Source organism: Diabrotica virgifera, chromosome 10, assembly GCF_917563875.1.
Source record: "Diabrotica virgifera virgifera chromosome 10, PGI_DIABVI_V3a".
Classification (NCBI taxonomy): domain Eukaryota; kingdom Metazoa; phylum Arthropoda; class Insecta; order Coleoptera; family Chrysomelidae; genus Diabrotica; species Diabrotica virgifera.
Window position 1 is genome coordinate 105,050,136 of NC_065452.1, and position 16,295 is coordinate 105,066,430.

Sequence of the window (16,295 nt, forward strand, 5' to 3'; positions counted from 1 at the left end):
TCAGGGTCTACCTCTCTTTCTTCTGCCTATCGGGCTCCACTCTGTTATTCTGTTTATCCAACGTTTTTGGTATGCTCTTCTGACATGCTCGTACAAGGTTAATCCCTTCTGTTCTATGTAGTCTATTATATCTGAGTTCATTCCCATTCTTTCTTAATCTCTGTTATTTAGTCTATCTCTTCTTGTTATTGCAGCCTCTCTCAACTACAATTTTCACATCCATAAGTGAGGATACGTCTTGTCATGGTGTTATATATTCTTCTTTTTGTTTTTATACTGACACACAATACGGGTTCAATTTTCGTATGCACTCTCTTTTTTGACCTAGTCTATTTTTTATCTTTTTCAGTTGTTTCTTTGTTTGATATTACGAAACCTAAATACTTGTACTTGTCTCTTCCTTTGATTTTTTTTACCTGCATCTATTTCCAGCTATTTTATTTCTGTGTTTTCCGTTGTTAGGTATTCAGTTATTTAGGTTTATTTCCCTCTCATTCTTTGTATATTCTTGTTCCAGTTCTAATAATAAAACAGGCCACCTTCGTCTTGTGCGATCATTATTTGGTCGTCAGCAAAACTTAGGGTATTTATATAGGTACTCATTTCTTCCTGGTACACCCATTTCTTCGCACTTTCTTTTCCATGGTTTCAGGGTTTCTTCCAGGATTATTTTGAACAGGGTAGGGGATGTGGAGCAGCCCTGTAGCAGTCCCTTTGTCGTCGTAAATGGACTACATATTCTATTGCCCGCATTGATAGCTACTTTGTTATTCTTGTAGAGTGCTTTTACTGCTTTAATTAACATTTGTGGAACTTCGATGTCTTCCATTGCTTCCTATAGCTTGGTTCTAGGTATCAAGTCATAGGCCTTCTTAAGATCTACAAAAGCCAGATGGACGTATCTATTTTTGGACATTCTGTTTTCTGTTTTTTGACCGTGTAAATGTGATCTAAGCATGCTTTTCCAGCTATGCACCCTGCCTGTATCATGCCACTTTCTTAAAATCGCTCAAAATTTGGAAAAACTCCCACTGACAATCAAAGAAGTTTCGATGACAGTGATGCTGAAAATATGATCCATCATTTTTTTAGGAATTGTGGGACCGACTATATCTAGTCTTTGGTTTTAAAACTGCGATTTAAAGTTAATACTAAAAGAAATAGTAGGCAAATTTAAGTTACATAATATTATGTTACTTTGTTTAAACAATAGTATAAGGAATACCCTATCTTATACCCGGCTTACATCAACAATAAATTCATGAAGAAATTCAAAGTTCTTTAAGATCAAATTTGAGTGTACAAAGCACAGTTTGACATCCAATTTTGCCGCGAATAAAAAGAAAATGAAGAAACTTGACGAAATAAAACAAGTCGTATAATAGGACATGTTCTATTTCTTCAAACTTCTTCATTTTCTTTTTATTCACGGCAAAATTAGACGTCAAATTGTGCTTTGTACCACAGATCACTTATTTTGAACACGTCAAATTTGACCTTGAAGAACTTGGTGAATTTCTTCATGAATTTATCGTTGGTGTAAAGCGGGTATTACTAGTGTAATTAACACTAACTCACTAAAAAGCGCAGCAGTGACCTCTGTTAGCAGTCAGAAGACTAGATTAAGCTTACAGTGTTGTAAGATACATCTTTTGTATAGTAGATTTCAAAGGCTTTAGACCATCGTGAGACTTAGTTTCATGCTACTGATTAGTATTCCTGCTCAGTACGGGGAACTGAATTGACTGATGTACTTACTAAAGTAGAAGCCACAGTTAGAATGCAGTGTTGGTCTTACGACGCGCAGCGATGCCGCTCATGTCGGCACAGTGGTAGGTGCGTGGTAGTTTGGAGATAGACTTAGAAATCACCGGTCATGATGCGCCGCTCGGGGCAAACCGACAACGTGGTCGGTCGTTCTCCCGTAAGAAATACATTGTCCTATGCTATGCGCACTGCATTCTAACTGTGGCTTTTAGTATAGAGCAGGTAAAGGTGCTAAGAACCATTATGGCATAATGATGGAATTATGCCAGCCCGTCTCTAAGACCGTATGCTTTCTAGTAAAAGGTGGCAACTATATCTCGTGGAAGTTCTGACTAAGCCCTAGGAACTACAATAAATTCTCTTACTAGACAATCATAGTTCGCTAGCTTTACTCCGAGTTCAGTCTTATGAAGCCCCAAGAGTATTTTTGCAACGCGAGCTGAGATTGCCATAGCCTTTTGCTTGGTTTTGGCCTAAAATCTTTTTCCATTGGGCTCTACTATCTTCTTGGCATCCTGTGTTACCCCGTCTATACACCTCAGCTTTGGTCTACCTCGTCTTCTCATTCCCATTGGTTGCGCTATAAGAATTTTTTTTATCATGTTCGATTTCAGTGTCCGAACTACATGCCCTACCCACTGCAGACGATTTTACTTGATTATAGTGGTGATATAATTTTTATATTATTAGTGTTGTTACAGCAGTCCATTGTGAGATTTATGGTATCCTCTAAATTAAATATCCATATAATTCAATATATTTGCTGTATAATCAATTAAATTTATTTGATATAAAATTATTTTTTATTTCCTAATAACGTGATCAATGTATAAACATTTAGCTGCAACCTTCAAGGTCACTCTAACCGTAAATCGAGGAGCAAATAGTTAGTCTCATGAAGATAACAGAGGTATAAAAATCCATTTAGTTAACATTGGACACAATTTTAGAGGGGTTTCAACGTTGCCAGATAACTTCATAATTCGTGAAATGTTGTTGGTTGAATTTTCTATAAGACACTAAGAGGTGAATTAATTCTTTATTAAAATGAATGACATTCTGAGTGCACAAGCTCGTGAAATCATTATATTCTATTTTAAAATATACGCAACAGGAAGCAGAAGGAAATGCACTTCCTACTGAGTTATCCATAAGTACATAAATGAGTAGCTGCTTTGACAGGTGCTCAAGAGGTAGTGTTATAATATAAAGATATGAAATAATCGAATATGGGGAAAAAGTTTATAATATTGACCAAAAAAGTCCTCAAAAAAACAGCTAGATGCATGTGATCAAGTTATATTACGGAGACAGATATATGATTTTCATATTAGCGATCAACAAATTCCCACAATTAAAAAAATTCATCAGAAATTTGTAAACGAGATGAATTATGCAAGAAGGAGAGAAGGTATTAGAAGGAAATTTCACAAACTGGGGTTTCGCTGAAAAAAACAGTAGACAATAAAACAAATGTTGATAGAGAAACATGAAATTAGACATAAGACTACAATACCTGAGGAACATTAAGGAAGATAGAAAACCAAATAAATTTATAGTGTTTATCGACGAGACTTATTTTTAATAATTCATATTTCAAAAATCAATTAGGCAACGCTGCATTACCGACCCTCTCTCTCGTTTTCATCTTCACGGTTGCAGATAAATGTGTTCTACTGTACCTTATGTTTATCACAAATAATATAATATAAACTATATTATTGTATTCTGTTTATGTAGACCTGCGGATTTACTCCAGGTGCTGTGAATTTTCTCTTTTTCCATTATTTCTAAGAAAGAAAGAGTAAGCGTTTTCTTCATTTTAGCGTTTCTATATTATGCAATTTTGTCCAGAAGTTTTATTGGATTTTTTTATTTTATTGTTTATTTAGGATTTATTACTTACTGGTTGAACATCAGGTTTCATTGTTATTTCTACTTCTATTCATTTGTGTAAGTTTCCTAAAGTTTGGCTAGGGACTTTATTGATTTGGTTTTCTGAATTTTTCATTCCTCATTTTTTTGTTGATTTTGTTAATCTCTATGAATGATATACAGTTTGACTGCTTAAGTTGGAACCATGTGAGGAACTTTTTTATTATTAATTTTACGAAAAAAGTTATTCTTCATAAAAAGCTTTTTATTTTTTTTTCAATTAGTAGGATGTAATTACATATTAAAACATAGTTTTTAATACCAAATAACTTTTCATAAAATTTTTCGATATTGTGTAACTTGTGAGAGTACTCTTGAGCGAAATTCATATTTTTTTATATATCTCTTATAAGATTGATAAAATTTTATACCTGATGGTTGCATCTTAGATTGTAGACCATGCAGGGCTTTTTATGAAGAATAACTTTTGTCCGTAAAATTAATAACAAAAAAGTTTCAACTTAGTCAGACACTAGATTATGTTAATAATTTTCCTGTTCCAATATTCTCTTTTAACCCGGGAGTAGTCGCGCTCACTTCTGTAACGTGAATAGTCGCGTGTTAGATTCTATCTCAAAATACGAATTTACAACAAATTTTTATTTTATAGTATTTTTATTTACTTGTCATGTTAAAAATATTATTTCTAACAATTATTAAAGCTAATTGGCTCTCCCCAAAGCCATAAATTCCACAAAAAGAAGAAGAAAAAAATAAATAAAAAATTCCTTCGCATTACTACACCCTTCCTCGAGGCACTTATGAAATTTTTTCAAAATTGCAAAGTTTTTCATCAAGTTATCGAGAAAAAGGATAAAATGTGAGATTCTATCTAACGGCGCGACTACTCTGGGGTTAATTGCTAAATCTTTTGTTTTTCCTGAAATGTACATACCATTTACTTTATCTACCTCTAATATTTCCATTTCTTTGCGTACTGTAAGTTCATTGGAACCGTTATCTCATCTATATTTTTGATTATAATAATAAACTGACAATTCTTCTTGACGTGCAGCCACCCTATTAAAAAATTGCAGCCTCAATACTTAATAGCTACTAATCTAGAAGTTATGACTGCATAAGTTCATCGTCAAAGTAACACATTCAATATCCCCCAAAACTTAAAAAGCATTGCTAGTAAATATTTTGACAAGTCAAACCTTTCTTTCAAATTGAAATAAAATAAAAATATAAAGTAACTAAAAAATTCTAACAGCAACGTCAATAAGCGTCTGTATTTTATAAATACCTAAGAAAAAAGTAATCTAACATTCTAGAACTTGGTATAAACAGGTGAATTCGTGATTTGTAAAAAAAAAATAATTAAACATTCTCGAAACTGGTGTAAAATGCCATTTCATGATTCTACAGATGTTTTCTTTATCTGAGTTACATATATGCTATTTATTGAGTTATATAAAGTGTCTACAAAAACTAAATTCTAAAACGAAAAAACAGGATTCCTTGATAACTCAATAAAAAGCAATGAGACTTATTATATTGTAGGACTCCAGGGAAATAAGCAAACAATAGACCATGTTCGGGACACTGAATTATCCAGGGATCTGACAACTTTTTTAGTTCTTGTAAACCTGTAGGAAGAAAACCTACGTGTTTCCTGTCTAGAGTTCGAAGCCGTTTTTCAATTATTAACAATTTAGTGCAAAAAACGCGATTTTTTCGATTTTTTGCGCCCCATAAAAAAGCTAAATAGTTAACAAAAATGCTGATTTTTAAAATTTAAAAAGTCAATTTGTTAATAACTTTTATTAAAACTAACGTTTGGTACTGAGGTACTTAACAAATCTCTTAAAATTTGAGACCCATCCATTAATCATCCCAGAGACCTTTGTTTTGCAATAAAAAACGTCTTCGTCTACACCAAAGTTCTACGTTAGTTTTAATTAAAAGTTATTAACAAATAACGATTTTCACTTATTTTGCAGTTTGCGAAGCAAAAAATGGTTTTTTAACTTTCAAAAATCGGCATTTTGAAAGCTTTTTTAATGTTCTAAAAAATCAAATTTTGTAATTTTATATCAACTATTTAGCTTTTTAATGGAGTGCAACAAAACGAAAAAATCGCGTTTCTTTGTACTAAATTGTTAATTATTAAAAAACGGCTTCGAACTCTAGACAGAAAACACGTAGGTTTTCTTCCTACATGTTTACAATAACTGAAAAAGTTGTCAGATACCAGGATAATTCAGGGCCCTGAGAAAATCCTTATTTCCCTGGACTATTGTTATAACCAAACGCTTTACCCATTTAGTTATAACTTTAACAAAAAGCGATACTAAACATATACACAATTAATTTATAAAATTTAAACCTATTGGTCCGTTATAATAGTTTCTTCGGTTTTAACATCGGCCAAGCCTTGCATTGCCTTCGTCAACACTGTTGCATCCTTAAGAGATAAAACCTGAAGTACCTGTGGAGCCTCACCGGCCGACCCTTGAATCATCATTGAATGGGTGGTAATACCGTTGGGAGTCACTGTTAAAGTGTCCATATTGTCACTTGAATTGGGTTCCACCTTTAAATACAATAAAATTAAAATTATTCTTGTCGTTACTAGGTAACAGACACCAAAAAGGATGTTGCGCTTGTTCAGTGAATTTTGGCATCCTATAGGAGTTTCATTTGTTAAAAATTTGCCTCGCTATTGTTCTTTGACGAGAATATCTATTCTAAAAAATAAATACTATACAAATCAAAAACAAAATAATACTAAGTGTTCAAACAAAAACAATATAAAATAAACGTAAAAAAAGTGATGACGTCACCTGACGTCACATATTTGACTAGCTATCTTGACAAATGTTAATTGTATCGTAAGCTGTACCGAAAGTTCTTTAAAAGTCCGTGTTGCTATATACAAATTCACCAATTGGCGTAATCAAATTTAGCTAATAAGAAGATAAAAACCATGTCTAGGACACAACAGTCTAAAGAACACACCCCTGTTGAACTGCCCCCCCCCCACTTGCAGAAATTAAAAAACAAATAGCGCTGATTTACGAGCTTTCATATCACGCAAATTAAAAATTTTGAGCTCGTTACACTGGACAGGAATTTAGTACACTGACTCAGCCCCCCCCCCCCTCCCCAACTACTTAAAAATATAGATATTGAATCGATCTTTGCGACAGAATTACGAGCTATTTATGAGCTTTCGAATTTATATAGTTTCTATTTTTGAGCTCATCCCCTTAACCCCCAAACAACCCTTTAATTGATTCAACTCAAGAGAAAAATGTTGAGAAAAATTAAAATATATCCTATTGCGGATATAATTCGTATAAATTCTAAGAATAAACTCGTAACGCGCACTTAGATTATTGAGCTACACCTCCTTCGCAAAAAAACCTCCCCATCTTCCCAACTTAAGAGAGAATTGTACTTAAAATGAATAAAATTTAATAATTATTTTGCGAATACGTATCATTTAATAATTTACCTCCACCGATTTTCACGAAAATCGGTGAGTGGTTAGAGGATACCTCAAGAAACAAAAGGGACATGATACCACCTTGCGCTTTTACTCTGGGGTGGATACAACCCCGTCTTGGGGTGAAGAGGTTTTCTTGCGAAGGGGTTGTAGCTCAATAATTGAAATGCGCGTGTATCATTTATTCTTAGAATTTACAGCTATACGAATTATATTCGCGATACGGTATATTTTAGTTTTTCTCAACATTTTTCTCATCAATTAACGGGTTGTTTGGGGGTGAAGGGGACGAGGTCAAAAATCGAAACCATATCCCTTCTAAAGCTCACAAATAGCTCGTAATTCTGCCGCAAATATAGATTCAATATCCCTATTTTGAAGTAGTGGGGGGAGGGGGAATTTTTAATTTACGGGATATGACAGCTCATAAATAGCTCGTAAATCAGCGCTATTTGTTTTTTAATTTCTGCAAGGGGGGGCGTAGTGATATTTACAATAATATCACTAGCTGGATGGAAGAAACTGAACACAAAACAAAATAGCTTCAGCCAAAGTAGATGTAAAGCGCGTCTACTTCAAGAGATTTATCTTGATCATATTAACTGTACATCATATATCAAGAGACCCGACTAGCTATGATATAAAAATAAAGGATGGGAAAATATCAAAAGAGAAAAACAAAACAAAAATAAACTTGCGATTGTGAAACGAAGAACTACAGACTTATATAGACCTTCAGCTTATATAGAGCTCCCACAGAAAAAAACAGACGAAACTGAGGCTCTAAAGAAATCTCCCAAGCTGAAAGACAAGGAACCACAAAATCTTCAGAATAACAACGTTGAAAGATACTGATCTCATGAAAGACGAAAAGATTAAGGCTGTAAAGCAATCTGACATCTCCAAGGCCAAAATCAGAAAGCTAGTGAAACAAGGCCAAGATTACATGCAAGCCAAAAGGGCTGCAATCAAGGCCGCTAAAAGGGCAAAAGAGATGTCGTCAAAGCTACTAGAGACTATTTCAAAACACAAACAAACTCAGAAGGCCACAGGGTCAAAAAGGCCAAGGTCAGATGGAAACACACCACCCGGAAGTCAAAGCAAAGGGAAAAGGCCAAGAACCGAGGGTGTGACTTTCAGCGAAGCTGCCAATTCTGTTAAGGTTGCAACAGTATTAACAGGAATCCCAGAAGCCAAGATGGATGTGGATAAACTTAGGGGAGTTCAAAAAGCCATCTTGGTCGATTATGAAGAAATTCCGGAAACAGGATCTTGGGTTCGCTTTCTGAAGAGTACCCACAGACCGCGTTTTCTAGAACTTAACTGTGCGGATGACATAAGTACGAAGTGATTAAAGGAGGTCTCAATCCTAAGGCCTTGGGAGGATGCATCTCTCAGGTCTTTGGAGGGGGAAGATATTCCCAAGGCGCACTCATGTACTGCCCTCGTATAGGATTCTTAATAGACTAAGGATAAGTAACCATGGGCTTAGGACACATCTATGGATAATTTAGAATAAAAAACCTTCAGACAAAGAAGTTTTATAGACCTTATCAATGGATTTTAAAAAGTTCCAGTTTAAAAAGTTCTAAAAGAGTTCCAGAAATTCCAAATGTCACCCTTTTTCGGAGTGCGAAAGTTAACTTTTCGATCCAAGGAAGGGAAGACAAAAACACTTCACTCCAGTGAATAAGGGGAAACTTCCCTACATATGGTATAGTAGGCATAAAGCAAGGGATACATTTTCGGGTAAGTATAAAGCCATCATTACTGCCAGGAAGAAATAGAGAGCCAGAAAAGAACGTACCGATCAATTGACATCTTTACAGATGGCCAGGCATCACTTAAGGCACTAAATTCTGTAGAGTTCAATTTTAGCTAGTCATAAGGGCAATGAATGGCCAAACAAGGAGAACCAATGCCATTCGTTGGACAGGAACCCTTCTGCGGCGTTGCAAAGGCAATAACAAGAACGGCTGCAAGAAAGTGGGTGGCCCACAAATCTCTAGAATGGTTGAGGAATTCAACAGGACAAAAAGAGACGAAACAGTTTACAGAACATTCACCAAAATTTGCGGTAGACTTAATAGGCGGACATAAAAACAGTCAAAGCCATAGTAGGTCTGCTAACAGGGCACTGTAGGTTGAACAGGGAGTTGAAGCACCTAGAAAAAGAGCCAAAAAATAGCAGAGCACATTTTATGTCAGTGTGACAGCCTGGCAAGTGTGTGGTTCTTTGCATTACGCGAAGAAAAGCCATCGATAAAAAGCTACATGGAAGGTTCAGTCTCGAAGTTATTAGATCTTTTAAAAAGGTTCAGTCTAAAGAATGTAATCTAGGGCTAGAGGACCACAACAGATCTGAAAAGGTCACAGAGGAATAGGCAAAAGCTACCTCATTGGATCTAGATACTAGAATCTAGTAAAAAGTTTTTCCTTAAAACTTTTTTGTAAACCTGAGAAAGATAAATAAGGGAACTACGCTACATTAAAACTATTCCTAGTCATCTTAGCCTCATGTCTCAGGTATCTCTGGTATATCTCTCTACCATATCTGTGTACTTGCCATACAGTCTATGGATTCTCGCAATGGTTTCTACATTAGGTCTGAGTACTTTGCAGATAGTCGAAATACATTTCCTTTGCCAAATATGCAAAATTGTCAGTGTTTCCCCAAAAAAACGATATGCCAATTGTTCTTTATGTAGCGTATCGATAATGTACCAATGGAACTTGTTTATATTTTCAGGAGTACTTCCAAATCCCTTTTTTCATATAATTTTTTCTCCACTTTAACCTCTATGATGATCAGTTCCAATTAACAAGTTATTTACAATTAAAAGTGCTTGAATCTCCATTGTCTTAAATAAATTCTTTTTGTTTGAACAAAAAAATACAAATAAAAATATAATTAAATAGTACTTACTTTTGGTACTTGAACAACAGGAGCAACACAAACAGTACCATCACTACTCGCGTGAAGAGCCTGGATATTGGCCACCATAGAGTGGTACGCTGTGACAGGTACGGTGATGACGCCGCTAACTGTAGAATTGTTTACTTTTAGTATGTCTCTTGACCAAAAGTTTAAAAACTTACCTTAAAACAAAAAATAAAACTATAATGAGATTTACATAACTATACATATAGAACATCCGAGTAATGGCTTCCACATACGTACCATGTCCATCTTCTGCTGTCAAAATAATCTGCCCTTCGGAATTCAAGGTGGCTTCCGTTACAGAATTAAGGTCTACTACTTCACCCGCGGCACCACCTTCTGTAATCGTTTGGATGGCGTGAACCTGGTTTCCATCACCCTGTGCAGACTGTAACTATTAGAAGTGGAAATGTTAAATATTTACCGTTCCCCTTTCCTTTAAACCAAACCAAAACACACTGAAAGCAAAACTTAAAAAACAAACAAACACATTAACCCTTTCAGCTCCGGTGACGCGTCAGCGCGTCCACGGTAATACGTAAGTATTCAAACGAAACTATTTCTGCCGGCACAGGAGCTAAGGCTGGAAATATTACAGCGGAGCTGAAAGGGTTAAAAGATGCAAAAATTGGATACGAAGGAGCTGTAAGATACATTATATTGTAGAAAATAAAATCAAGAAGGAGGAGAACAGAAAGTTTCGCACCTTATTAATAAAAAATTGGTACCCCAGTCTGACCTTTTACATTCAACTTAGTTTCTTTAAGAAGGTTCATCCCTAGACCAAGAGATTAAGATAGCTATGAGCCCTAACCACTATCCTAAGCTGTTTAATAAGTTTTGCGGTTCGACAAGAGAGGGCGTTGCTACTAGCCAAATTTTATTTTGTTAGTATTGGTACACTCTTCATATAAAAGTGAGTGAAGTTTCATTTCAATCTGTCAATTTATTCTTTGTTTACAAGCCATTTAGTATCGACGTGTCACAGTATTTTTTAAAATGGAAACAATCAAGTATCGTGCAGTGGTTGAATTTTTATTTTTGAAAGGTTTAAAAGTAAAGGAAATTTATGAACGAATGTTATAAGGACTCTTCGCCTTCAATTAGTACAGTACAAAGATGAATTGCTGAATTTAAACGTGGTCGTACAAGCCTTGAAGTTGATCCACGTCAAAGACTTCCAAAAACAGCAACAACGCCCGAAGAAAAAATACAGGATATGGTATTGGAAAATAATCTAGTGACTGAAAGAGATTTAGTAGAAGCCCTAGGCATCTCATTTGGCAGTGTAACCATTATTTTGACTGAAGTATTGGGTTTCAGAAAGCTGTGTTCACAATGGGTGCCGCATTCGCTAACAATGGAACAAAAACACATTCGAATGCGACTTTCTTAGCAATATTTAGAGCGTTTTCGAAAGGATAAAGTACATTTTATGTCTCGATTTATCACTATGGATGAGACTTGGGTCTATCACCATTATATTGAATCAAAACAAGAAGCTAAAGAGTACTGTGGACCTGGTTCTTCGGCTCTGAGTTCGTGTCCAGAAATCGAGCGAGATGTTAGCATCAGTTTTTTGGTATCCGAGAGGGATTTTGATTGTTGATTACTTGAAATCAATTGAGCAAAGAATGCTCAAACTATAGAGGAATAACACTTGAAGCACAGTAGGAAAACTATATGCTAGTATACTGAAAAACAGGCTCAGAGAAAAACTAGAAAACACCTTTGAGGAGAGCCAGAGTGGTTTCAGAAAAGAAAGAGGGACGAACGATCAGATTTTCATAATAAGACAAATAATAGAAAAAGATCTTAAAACAGAAAAAGAAGTACATGCATGTTTCATAGATATGGAAAAAGCTTTCGACATAATTTAAAAAACAGATATTTGGAAAATACTAAAGAGAAAAATTGAACAAGAGCTAATAGGATGCATCCAGAGTTTATACGAAAAAACGAAAAGCGTAAGGACAAGAAATGAAAAATCAAAAGTATTCGACAGCAACATTGGATTAAAACAGGGCTGTGTCCTCAGCCCACTATTCTTTAACCTAGTACTAGATGACGTAATAAAAGAATGCAAACACAAATGGAGAAAATATAATGTAGGATATTGGAAATTGAGAATGATACAAATAACAGAACTATGCTACGCAGACGATCTAGTGATCATTGGGGAGTCAGAAAAACAATTACAAGAAAATATAAACATATTGTATGAAGAGCCAAAAAGCAGAAACATGAAAATAAACAAAGAAAAATCAAAAACAATGATAATTGGAAGACAAAAAGGAAAACATGCAATAGAAGTAGATGGCAAGCAACTTGAACAGGTAGACAGATATAAGTATTCGGGGGTAATCATAAGCCTGGATGGAAAATTAGAAGATGAGATAAATGAAAGAATTGCAAAGACTGTTAAGCTGTACAATATTATTAAGAGTAACTTTTTAAAAAAGAAAGAAATACCTAAGAATATAAAAACGGAAATAGTAAAAAAGATTGTAAAACCAACTCTAACTTATGCCTGTGAATCATGGGCATTAACAAAAAGGCAAAAGAATAGACTAATCAGCACAGAAATGAGATTTTTGAGAACAATAGAGGGAAAAACAAGGAAAGATAAAATTAGAAATCAAACCTTTAGAGAAAATCTGAAAATACACCCAGTTACAACAACAATCGAACAAGGACAACTTAGATGGCTCGGACATGTACTGAGAAGAGGAAAAGAAAAAATAGTAAGACAGATATATGAAGCGAAAGATATGGGAAGAAAGAAGAGAGGAAGACCAAGAAAGACGTTGACAGAAGAAGTGAGGGAAGCGGTCGACAAAAGAGGAATAAAATGGGAGGAAACAAAAGTATTGGCCATGGATAGAAGGAAATGTGGAAGAAAACGACGGAGAACCTAACTCCGTAATAACACACCGAAAGGTAGACGAGTTCTGGATTAAGTAAGTAAGTAAGTGATTACTTGAAAATTGGTAAAACAATAAATTCTGAATATTATTGTAACCTTTTATACCGACTGAAGGAAAAAATTCGTGTTAAAATACCCAGTTTGCTGAACAAAAAAATCCTTTTAATCAGTACCATGTGTCGTGTCATATGAGCATTTTAACAATGGCTAAAATGCATGAATTGAAGTTCGAATTGTTGAAGAATCCACCGTATTCATCAGATTTGGCCCCTAGCGACTTTCATCTGTTTTCGTATCTAAAAACAATTCATGCTTGGAAAGCGTTTATTATCAAATGAGGGGTCATAAGAGCCGTGGAAGCGTATTTTGCAGACCTTCCAGATTATCACTTCACGGATGGCATGTATCAATAATTGGAATGTCGTTGGAACAAATGTGCTGATGTTCAGGGAGACTATACTGAATAAAAAAATGTATTTCAAACCATGAAATTGTGTTTTTCTTTCTTATCGAACCGCAAAACTTAATAAACAGCCTACTACATTGGGACAAATTCAAATATATAACAAATTCAGGTGTTCGACTGTTAATTTATTATTTTTTAATAATCATGATAATAATGCTAAATAAGCAATATTCTAATTGATTAATAACCATAAAACATTTTTTATACAACCCATATAACCTATCAATGTCATGAGAATCATCAAAATAGGTAAAAATTAGTGACAACTAAATAGTGGGACAGTATAAAGTACGAGTAATTGCCAAAAACCAAACAAGATAAGATAGTCTAAGAGCTAGTGAACCTTTTGACTAACGGTCGTCCTGTAAGGCTAGAAATTTGTAGAGTGATAATTCATAGCACACCAAAGCTAAAAACCATGACCTGGCAGGCCTCAGCGGTGCACGTGTATCTACCAGGTGAATCGAAAAGTGCAAATTTAGGGGGTAAAATAAACTTTCTCCTGTAAGGTTTAAATTTAAGTATGTGTTTGAGTAAGTCATTTAAAAGAAATGTGTAAAATGACAGGCGATTCTGAAGAGCATAAGACCTTGCCAGGCGAGGGGAAAGATTAGGGGTTTTTCCTAAATTTATTTTTTTTGCATCGAACAAATTTTTTTTAAGTTTTTTAAATCATTCCAAACAGAAAAGGTCTTTGGTGATTTTTCTCTTAAGTTAATAGTTTTTGTTATATAAGCGATTGAAAATTTTGAAAATTGCGAAATCGACCATTTTTAACCCCAAATCGGATATTTATCTAAAAATCTCAAAGTTGCCAAGGTAGGTAGATATTCTTTAAACATTGATTGATGAAATCCCAAAGAGTTTTTTGCAATACAGTATCGGAAACCCCTTTGTTTTTTAATTGCTAATCAAGCGGACGCTTCACTGTAGTATAAGTGAGGACGTTTGAGTTGGCATAAATTCATTATCTCGAGAATTGGCAAATTTCAAGAGCAATCTTCAGACAGGTCGATTTTTATTTTTAAATTAGGACTTTATGGCATATATATAATACTAGTGACGTCATCCATCTGAGCGTGATGACGTAATCGATGATTTTTTTAAATGAGAGTAGGGGTTGTGTGATAGCTCATTTGAAAGGTTATTTAATTCTCTATTCACTAATATAAACAATAACATAATTATTTATACAGGGTGTACAAAAAATTTTTTTTTATTAAATTAACTTTGATTAAATTTGACAAATAGAAGAAAAAATTTTTTTTGTACACCCTGTATAAATAATTATGTTAATGTTTATATTACTGAATAGAGAATTAAATAACCTTTCAAATGAGCTATCACACAACCCCTACTCTTATTTAAAAAAATAATCGATTACGTCATCACGCCCAGATGGATGACGTCACTAGTATTATATATATACCAAAAAGTCCTAATTCAAAAATAAAAATCGACCTGTCTGAGGATTTCTCTTCAAATTTGCCCATTCTCGAGATAATGAATTTATGCAAGCTCAAACGTCCTCAATTATACTACAGTGTAGCGCCCGCTTGATTAGCAATTAAAAAAACAAAGCGGTTTTCGATATTTTATTGCAAAAAACTCTTCGGGATTTCATCAATCAATGTTTAAGGAATATCTGCGTACCTTGCCAATATTGAAATTTTTAGATAAATGTCCGATTTGGGTTAAAAATGGCCGATTTCGCAATTTTCAAAATTTTCAATCGCTTATATAACAAAAACTATTAACTTAAGAGAAAAATAACTAAGGACCTTTTCTGTTTGGAATGATTCAAAAAGCCTAAAAAAAATTTGTTCGATGCAAAAAGAATAATTTTAGGAAAAACCCCTAATCTTTCCCCTCGCCTGGCAAGGTCTTATGCTCTTCAGAATCGCCTGTCATTGTACACATTTCTTCTAAATGACTTACTCAAACACATACTTAAATTTAAACCTTACAGGAGAAAGTTTATTTTACCCCCTAAATTTGCACTTTTCGATTCACCTGGTAGATACACGTGCACCGCTGAGGCCTGCCAGGTCATGGTTTTTAGCTTTGGTGTGCTATGAATTATCACTCTACAAATTTTTAGCCTTACAGGAAGACCGTTAGTCAAAAGGTTCACTAGCTCTTAGACTAAGACAAGTGGGCTGTAAAAACAATGCAGCAGGTCACTCCAAGAAACGTCAATATATTTTACAGCTATTTTTTTTTGTCAAATTGAGTGAATCACTGCAAGTGGCGGATGAACTTAATATTACTAAAACTACAGTGTGGAATATAACTAAGCAGTTTGGGGAAACATGAAGTATCTTAGATAAAAAAGGTAAAAGCCTGGGTCGTCCAAAACTAGATTATAATAGGACTAGGAGAATATTAGTAAAAGTGTGCAAAACGACAGAACACCTAGTAGAACGCTTAGCGGAACTATGGTGGGACGTCGGCCAGTATGAAGACCAAAGAATAGGTGGATAGACGAAGTTAGAACCGATGTTAAAGAGATATTGAGGGTGGACAACTGGAGGAGAGCAGGTAGAGATAAAGATACTTGGAGGCGGATGCTGGGGGATGCCAGGACCCCACTTGGGCTGTAGCGCCATAGGAGAGAGAGTAAAAGTGTGCAATAAAGTCTATATATAAGCAATAAAGTGTGCAATAAAGCGGCTTCCCACGATCGGCAATATCGCGGACGGACACGGACCAGCTCGCACCACGCACCGTGGGAAGTGTATCGTCCGTGGTAGCACAGACGCGTCGGTGCTGGTCCGTAATAACAACGGCTTCCCAGGATCGGCAA

General features: G+C 35.0%; 1 protein-coding gene across 8 annotated transcripts in view; it reads right to left on the reverse strand.

The window, feature by feature from the left end:
* Positions 1-4,919: 4,919 nt before the first annotated feature.
* LOC114339958 (DNA-binding protein Ewg) overlaps positions 4,920-16,295 on the reverse strand; it is a 96,880-nt gene continuing 85,504 nt past the window's right edge. For 2 of the 8 annotated variants that reach the window (XM_050663627.1, XM_028290651.2), the window contains exons 7-9: positions 10,338-10,476; positions 10,083-10,255; positions 4,920-6,241 (exon numbers count right to left, since the gene is read on the reverse strand). In XM_050663627.1, the coding sequence (XP_050519584.1) occupies positions 6,035-6,241; positions 10,083-10,255; positions 10,338-10,476 (519 nt within the window). In that variant the 3' untranslated portion in view covers positions 4,920-6,034. Of the gene's footprint in view, positions 6,396-10,082; positions 10,256-10,337; positions 10,492-16,295 lie in introns of all 8 variants that reach the window. The other 6 variants (XM_028290650.2, XM_028290649.2, XM_050663628.1 and 3 more) reach the window with 5 other exon arrangements.